Here is a 9,570-nt window from a genome sequence, read left to right as displayed (position 1 = left end):
TTATACGCCTACTTAATTTATTTGCTTTTGTTTTATGTGACGTTTTTTTATTAAATATATTTAACATTTTTATTAACTTTTAATTTCATCATGCATGTGTTTACCTGTTTTTATATTCAGAATTTCAAATTCAGTACATGACATATATATATATATATATATATATATATATATATATATTCTCACACTTGTATTTGAGTTATTATGTCTTTATGTATTTGTTTGAAACAAATTTTAAAGTGATATGAAATATATTGCACCATAATTGAAATATGAAAGAAATATAATTTTATTTATAAATATTAAGGGTACAAATTAGGCTATTCCTTAATTTTTCTCTCTTACTGATAATTTGTCCGTGCTTCAAATGGCACATTTCTCAAAATGGAATAATTTAAACTTGATCTCCATGAAAGGATTTGTAAATCTTCTTGAGTTATTTGACTATCAAGAAGCGTTCGACGTGTCTTGATCTCTTTATAAATATGTCAAGATTTTACGGGGTTTTAATTGGAGATGCCTCTTTAAGTAAACATACAAACCTCTAGATTAGCATGAACTAGGATTTAGATTTAAATAGTCTCAAAAAACTCTAACTGAAATTATACATCTCTTATAGAAAGTCCACATTACTAATTATTAAAAATGTCTTATAGAATCCTATAAAATTTCGATCTTTAAAGTATTACCAACGATTTCCAGAGACTTACCTAGGAGGTAAGTTGGGAGAGGGATGTCAATGCTAGCTCTTATTGAGCATGTATGCCGATGTTGCGGGAGGTGATGTTTAATCGTATCAAATTAAATTATATCACATAAAATTAAAAAAAACAAATAAAATAAAATCGAAAAAAAACCCATATAATACTAAGGCAGAATCTGGAGTTAAGATATAGCTTGAACACAGTTGGACTCAACTGAACATTCCTCAAAGTAGCTTGTCTTTTACTGCTCTATTTTTTGTTCTAGTATTACTACTTTTTCTCATTTGGTTGTTATAAGTAGCAAAAAGATGAAAAAAGTAGCCATGCGCACAGTGAAAGCAACAATATTGTGGGGTATAATAAGATTAGGTCTTTGTGTACGTGCCCCTTAGCTTTGATATTTTTTCTTATTTTCAACCATTCCCATTGATAGGTTTACGTAGTGGGAATACGACCACTTGGACCTTTTTACCAATTTTTGACTCGACTCAAGTTATAAAAAAAATTTCTTAAGTTATTTGGTAGGATGCATTAGATATAGTTTACAAAAATTATAGTACAAAGTGATCTTAAAGATGAGATTTGAAGAAAAAAGTGAGTAGAAGATAGAGAGATTATTTCTGATAGATTATCGGTTAAAAAATATATTCAACTCATACATGGAAACAAAAGAATGATAGGCAAACGCAAAGAGTAAACAACAAACAAGAGGTAATTGAAGCAAAACAAATTATAATGGGTATTAGTATATTTAAATAGTTAACTAGTACGAAATTTTAGTAGCATATATATTTGATTGCAAATTAAATAAAAATAGTACTAGATTTTCGTAAGTATCATAATTTATAGGTGATTCTTATCATCTATATCCATTTCCCGTAAAAATAGTGAATCATAAGCCATTTTTCATAAATGATAATCACGGGAAAACCTTAGTATAATACAATAACAAACACTAATAAATAATTAATGTCCAAATTAAAAGGAGATTAATTGTATCGAAAAGTGACAAATAAATAGTTGAGTTGGATACGAGTTGATAAACAATGAGCCCAGGTAAAAAAAACAGATTTATTCCTTAAAAATATACTCCAGATAAAAAACGAGAGAAAAAACAAATCTAAAAAAGGGAGAAGGAAATTAGGACAAAAAGAGAGAAAAGCTAGACAAGGTTTGACGCCGCAATTCAAGGGATTTGTTTGTGAGTCTATTTGTGGACGATCAAAAATTTTCTAAGTTATCACAAATATTAGATGATAATTTGAGCAAACATGAGACCATTGAAGTAAGGATTTGTATTCGATTTTTTCGTTTAGTTTTATATTATTTGGTTTAAATTTTTAGTTTTTAGATTTGAAGAAGTGTAATTCAATTCGAACTAAAATAAATTTAGTTTAATTTGGTTTTTCTTTTTTTGGTTTGGATTTTTTCGATTTGGTTAATCGGTTATGTCAATAATAAAAAATGTAACAAAGTTATATTTGCAATTATAAAAAAATTATATATATATATATATATATATAATTTCTTAATTATAATTTTTACAATAAATTACAAGTAAAACGTGAAACACAATACTTAAAAGTATATAAATTATAGATATCCAAACATAAGAAAATAAACTAAATTATAATGAAAATAACTAAAAAAAAAATAAAAGTGCTTAACTCCAACTAAAACTAAACACACACACATACACATATATATATTTGATTTTTCTGTTTTTATTTTTCAAATTCGAAACCAAACCAAAAATTCAAACAAAGTAAATTATAATTCTAAAAACAAACCAAAAATCAAATAAACTAATCCAAATTAAAATTTAATTTGATTTTTTGATTTAATTCAATAGTGCACACACCTACTTTTACATAAAAGTGATTTTTCAAAGGTTGTATAACTTCTTTTTTTTAATATAAAGGACAAAATCTAAATGGTGTCTCAAAAATAAACTATCTCTTTAGATCATAGATACTATTGAATAACAAATACTATATATAATTTTCCTTTTAGTATTTATGAGTTCAACAAAAAGTATTGTTGCTCTTGCAGAGAGGAAATACTAGAAAAGGAAGATGTAACTGGTGTTTATAAAGATGAAAAATATATATGTCATACTTTAACCAAATTAACTTGAAAGACATACTTATTTTGTGTTTGTTGATTCAATTAAAGCATGAAAGCAAAGGAGAAAATAAAATAATGGAATAGAGGAATTGTAATCCTCTAGAATTTTATCCATATTTTAAAACTAAATCTCGAGTTAGATACCAACCCAAGGTTAGAATGAGATTATTATTTATTATTACACATTATCTCAACTTCAAAATTCAATCAGCCGATCAAAATTTTCTCATATGATTAATTGGTAAAATTGTATATAATGATAAATTATTAATTTAAATTAAATGTTATAATCACAGTTTGATTTGATTAATTGTGTGCCATAGCGAATTGTTATCAGTCGCCTCTCTCCCTGTAATTCTCGCTCGCCACTTTCCCTCTCTCTCTCATTTGTATCTCCCTCGCCTCTCTCACTTTATACAAACATAAATGTATAAATTGTGTTTCTGTTGTATAAAGCGAGAGAAAATAATATATACACATGCAAATACATCTATCTTCGTCCTACTCACTTATAATTATACAAAACAAATATTCCTGCCCAATTCTCTTTTGTCTTTCTCTTTCTCGCTTTATACAAACACAAATTATACAAAATACAATGTATAATTTATGTTTGTATAAAGCGAGCGAGAGAGAGAGAGAGAGAGAGAGAGAGCTAAAGAGCGATATTTGATATACAAACGTTTTATTTCGATTCAATTGTATACAAATTTAAATTTTATACATATATATAAACACGTAAAATTGAGTTGATAGGCTGTCACACGATTTATACAAACGAGAGGCTGACGACAACTTATATAAATGATCTGCCAGCGAAATTATACACGGTCATGTCATCAATTTATTTAATATAAAAAATAAATAAAAATTAATTCAATTTTTTTCAGAATTATGATTTTTTATAAAAAAAATTGATGACGTGGCCAAATTATAATTGGCCACATGTCAAAAATGGTTTTGTAGACCTTTTCTTTAACGGTAATGGCATAAATGAGCCTAACTTTTAACTGATGACATAAATGAGCCTTTTCTGAAAGTTCGATGACATATTTGAGTCTTTTCCCTAAATATACTCTTCGTTATACTTTGTGCCCAAATATACCTCTCTATTTATACGCTGACATAAATTTACCCTTAATTTTTTTAAAAAAATACATGACAAACTCAAAATCAACTAATGCACCCCAAATTTCCAATACTTAATTCTTTAGGAAACTAATTCCCTCCACTGTGAATTCTTTTCTTTGCAGAGAATAAAAGAAACTAATAATTTGTCATATGCGAACGTTGAGATGATTTTTCTTTCATTCAAATTGAGGTTTTCTTAAAAATGTAAAATTTCTTTTATCATGTTTAACCTCTTCTAAAAGTGTCACTATTAATTAAGAAGATACACAACGAATTAAAATATCTTCTAAGAATTTTCGGTATCCAAAAATCGATTACTCCCTATATTCATTAATTTTTATGTACTTTTATAATAAGAAGAAGATGTGGGTACAATGTCTAATTTTATATAAATAAATTTGAAGATTTTAATTTGTGAGTGAAAAAATACAGCACAATGATATTGCGTGATACACATATTTTATTAATTATTTCTAGTACGAGAAATTTAAAAATAGAATAGTCAACGAAAAATGAAAATAAGAGCTCAAAGTAGAGGAATGAGTTGGGATGAGTTACACAAGTGAGTTTTAAACAAATTGGGAGTAGATAATTTGATGTTGAGTTTGCCCAATGTTTTTCCGTTAAAATTAAGGGCATATTTGCACGAAAGTATAAAGAAAGGGGTATATTTCAACCGAAAGTATAACATGAGGGGTATTTGGATCGAAAGTATAACAAGGGATATATTTAAACTATTTTCTTTAGTACATCGGTATATTTAATCCTTTATCGTAGTACAAATCCAAAATTTATTTTATTTGATCCTTCATTGTAAAAATCCAGAGTTTGTTTATATATGTTTATCCTAACTATTTGTATACAATTTTCTCTAAATATATAAATATAGAATTTGTATATACTTATTCTATTTGTATATTTACAAACGAAATATGTCTGTATGGTACTTGTGAACTAGTTACTTGAACAAAATTTATTTATGTAATTCACTTCTCTTACTTTCTACTACTCATGTTATCAAACCTTAATTAAGCATATTATTAGTTTCTCTACTCCAAACTCTACAAGAACGAAGTTGAAAAAATGGATGGATTTGGTGGTGAGGCAAAGATCACGCGTCGGAGTGACAATCATCATCCTTCTGTTTGAAGAGATTATTTTCTTGATTATGCTAATCGCTTGGCAAATTTGATTTGAATGCCTAGTGTGTTCATATTTTAATTTGCCTTATCAAATTTTGACCTTATACTAAGAACTTATCTCTTGTCCGTGGTTGTAGAGTTCATTACCATTTTTGCTAATCAATCTGCCACTTACTTGGCTTACCTATAACAATGAGTAATCTTGATACTAATCATATCAACAGTGTCCTTAATAATCTTTCTGTGACCATAGTCTAATATCTTGTCAAAAAGGTTGAGCAATATATGAAGAAACATTAGACCCGGGTCTAACATATATATATTGTAAACTAGATGGATATTGATAATTATCCCTTTCGCTTAAAAAAGAATGATTTGTTTTCATTTCTAGTCGGTTTTAAAAAAAAAGATGTCTTTTTTTTAGCAACACTTTAATTTCAATTCTCCACGTAACATGTTTAATACCACAAGATCAAATTAAGGACATTTTGGTATCATTACAAAAAAGGGGCAAATCGCGGTAGTTAAAATTATAAATAGTGTGGATCTTAAAACCCCCACAATTTGTTGTTATAGGGGTTTCAGCAACTCCCATAGTTAGAGTTGTCACAATTAAGTAGCATGAGTTTTTAGACAATCTCTGTAATCAACAATTAGCGAGGGTTTGAACCTCCGTGATTTCTTTTTCAACAAATAATTTTATTCCATTTTGTGGGATTTTTAACCCTCCTCTAATAAATTTTAGTACCTCACTTTGTTGGGCTATAACCTCGGCAATTGTTTTGATGAAAATTTTATATTCAATTTCGTAGAGGTTATAGTTTATATAAAATTAAGACTTAATATAAAAGTATATACTTTATATAACTTTAGCTCAGAAGTACAATATAAAAAAGTTTCTTTATTTTTTCTAAATTTCGTTGCAAGTCAAATTAGTTCATTCTACTAAAAATGAGGGTGTATCCCATAGTACAAAAGAGTTCGAGTCCAAATCAATTAATTAAAGAAAATACTTGTTTAGTGGTTTTCCCACCATTTGAGCTTCAAGTTGAGAAAGGCCAGCTGTTATAAAACCTTAAGCATATTATTACGTCTTTAGTTTCTCTATTAATCCAAACTCAGTTAATAAGAAAAAAAAATGGACAGATTTGGTGGTGAGGCCAAGATTATACATTGGAGTGACAATCATCATCCAACTGTGTTGTTGGGAGACCATTTTCTTGCCTATGCTAATCTCTTGGTCAATTTGAATGCCAAATCATGTTATCATAGTTTAAATTTTATGTTTCGACTGAGTAAAAAAATTTCAAAAGCACTTTTAGAGAAAGTTATGTTTTCAGCTTTTGAAAAGATATTTTACAACTCAACAATAACTACTGTATTTTTTTTCCCTAAAAACACAATAGAGACCACTAACATTTTTGCCCTTTACGATAAGAGTTGGGACTTGTTAGATATAATGGCCACCCTAAATAGTGTCGTTGTTTGTAACAAATTTTAAAGTCACAGAAAATAAATTTCAATCACAAATAAAATATGAAAAAACATAACTTAATTAGTAAATAGTGTGGGTACAATTTTGTTCCTTTGTTGATTCTTCTCTCGTAAGAAATTTGTGTATTTATCAAACTAGGATGATCTAAATTTGATATTTTTATGAATGTTCAAGATGCCTTTTAGGGGATGTAATACTCTATATATAGGCATGAATTTAAATTTAGGGTTAAGTAGGCTCAAAAATCATAATTGAAATCGACACACCTTATAGAATATCAACTCAAATTAAACATGCCACAAAATTTCAAATATCTACCATCACCACCTAACATGTTTGGTCTTGATGATGATAGTGGTCAAATTTCATGTGCGCCTTAACTAATGAATTACCACCAATTCAAATCTTTGTAATAGGCTTATGTCTATGTGAAGTAGTAACTAACAAAATCTTATTTGTGTACGTAATTCACTTCTCTTACTTTCTACAACTGTAGTTATCAAACCTTAATTAACCATATTATTACGTCTTTAGTTTCTACACTCCAAACTCTACAAAAACTAAGTTGAAAAAATAGATGAATTTGGTGGTGAGAGGGAAATTACAAGTCGGAGTGACAATTATCATCCTACTAATTGGGGAAACCATTTTCTTTGTCTATGCTAATCTCTCGGTTGCTCCTTTGGTGACTCGAACTCGCAATCTTTAGGTTGAAAGTGAGGGGTGTTTACCATCCAAGCAACTCTCTCTCGTCACATATTTACTGTTGATGATGGGAATTGAGACTTTATCAAATTTGTTGGCCACCTTAAATATTCATCACTAACATTTTTGCACTTGACGATAAGAGTTGAGACTTGTCAAATATAATGGCCACCCTAAATAGTCACGGCTTGCAACAAATTTTAAAATGATAGAAATAAATTGCAATCACAAATAAAATATGAAGAAACACAATTTATATATATAATATACATACATATACATGTACACAATATACACCTACCATATACAATTAAGTATATATTTTAGAGGTTATGATAAAATAAAATTGGTAGTTAAATAATTTTTTCAAATGACCGTATGATATAGATTAGTAATCCGAGTCCAAATTTCAATCAATTAAAGGAACAATTTCATCGGAGCTTGAAAGGGGCCATTGGATCATTTTATTCCCCAAGACAATGTTTAGTCCTATCATAAAAATGATAATTAGGAGAAAAACTTTCATGACCCAAATATTTTTACTATTGTACGGTCATTCTAAATATTCATCACTAACATAATGGGAGTTGGTACTTACCAAATTTCTTGGCCACCTTAAATATTTACCACTAACATTTGTTGACAATAAGAGTTGGGACTTGTCAAATTCGTACAATGGCCACCCTAAATAGTTACTCTTTCCAATAAATTTTGAAGTGATCCAAAATAAATTGTTGTCATAAATAATATACGAAGAAATGTATCTTTATTGATAAATAGTGCGGGAATAATTTTGTTTCTCTCTTGATTTAAAGGTCGTTTGTGGCGTATTTCTTAAACTAGGATGATTTAGATTTAATCTTTTTATGAATATATTATGAATTTTTGGAATATTAGAGTATCCATTATATAGGCATGAATTAAGGTTTAGGATTGAGTAGGCTCCAAAAATCCTATTTAGAATTGAACACACCATGTAGAATAAGTGGCGGAGCCACCCTATAGTTAAGGGGTTTATCCGAACCTTTTTCGGCGGAAAATTATATTAGTTGTACATGATTAAACTATTTCTTTAGGTATATATAGTAGATGTCGAATTCCTTCGGCTACTTCGTGCGAACTCCTTCGGCTACTTTGTGCGTCTATTTTTTTAATAAATTTTGAACCCCCTTCTTCAAAATTCTGACTCCACCACTATATGTAAAATCCCAACTCAAATTGAACACATATTGTAAACCCACAAACCACTAACATTTTTGCTTTTGATGATGAGAGTAGTCAAATTTCATGTGCACCCTAACTAAATTAGATCTTTATAAATAGGCTGATATATGTCTGTGTGAAGTGGTAACTTCAACAAAACTTGTTTATATAATTCACTTCTCTTACTTTCTACTACTGTTATCAAACCTTAATTAACCATATTATTACGTCCTTAGTTTTTCTACTCTAAACTCTACAAAAACTACGTCTAAAAAAAATGGATGGATTTGGTGGTGAGAGTGAAATTACACGTCGGAGTGACAATCATCATCCTACTGAGATTTGTTATGTTATCTGCGACAATATGCAAAAATAAATATGACCTAATAATATAAACATGTATTGCACTGTGAAACTATAACTCTTCATCAAAATTATGAAAAATTGAATGCTTTTGTTTTCAGTTGAAACACTCTTGATCCATAAGTTTGCAAATAAATTTTGGAGCACAAAGAAATATATGTCTACACAAAGTTATTTATTTACGCGTATAGGGAGCCAATGAATGGGAAGAGAAGGAACATAAGGATCTAAAAGAAGGAGTGAGAAAAATGCTAGTGATTTCTCCTTCCAAATCTTTGCAAAAACTTGAACTTATAAACACAATCCAATTGCTTGGAGTGTCATACCATTTTGAACATGAGATTGAGGAATCATTGAGTGAAATCTGTAATGGTTATGAAGAATGGATTGGTGAATTTGGTGAAAGTGACCTTCATGTTGTTGCTCTAAGCTTTCGATTACTTAGGCAACAAGGTTACTATGTCTCATCTGGTAAGTAAATACGTAACCCAGTCCAATTTATGTGACACTGTCTGACTAGATACGATATAAGTTTAAAAAACAAAAGAAGCTTTTAACACTTTTGGTCTAAAACAGATGTTTTTAGGAAGTTCACCGATGACCAAGGAGATTATAATAAAGCATTTGTTGAATGCCTTGAATCGGACCCGTTACAAACGGAAAGGACGGGGGTCTCGCTGCCCGGTCAGCGAGTCGGGGG

General features: G+C 29.1%; 1 protein-coding gene across 1 annotated transcript in view; it reads left to right on the top strand.

Annotated features, from left to right (window-relative positions):
• The first annotated feature begins 5,045 nt into the window (after positions 1-5,045).
• The window catches only part of LOC107025225 (probable terpene synthase 3), an 11,137-nt gene continuing 6,612 nt past the window's right edge, over positions 5,046-9,570 (top strand). Inside the window, exons 1-4 of the mRNA XM_027918535.1 lie at positions 5,046-5,110; positions 6,311-6,344; positions 9,062-9,341; positions 9,447-9,486. Of these exons, the coding sequence (XP_027774336.1) occupies positions 5,046-5,110; positions 6,311-6,344; positions 9,062-9,341; positions 9,447-9,486 (419 nt within the window). The remainder of the gene's footprint in view (positions 5,111-6,310; positions 6,345-9,061; positions 9,342-9,446; positions 9,487-9,570) is intronic.

The sequence above is a fragment of the Solanum pennellii genome, chromosome 7, assembly GCF_001406875.1.
Source record: "Solanum pennellii chromosome 7, SPENNV200".
Lineage (NCBI taxonomy): Eukaryota > Viridiplantae > Streptophyta > Magnoliopsida > Solanales > Solanaceae > Solanum > Solanum pennellii.
The sequence above is the reverse complement of the archived record's forward strand: the minus strand, read 5'-3'. Positions and strand labels throughout refer to the sequence as shown.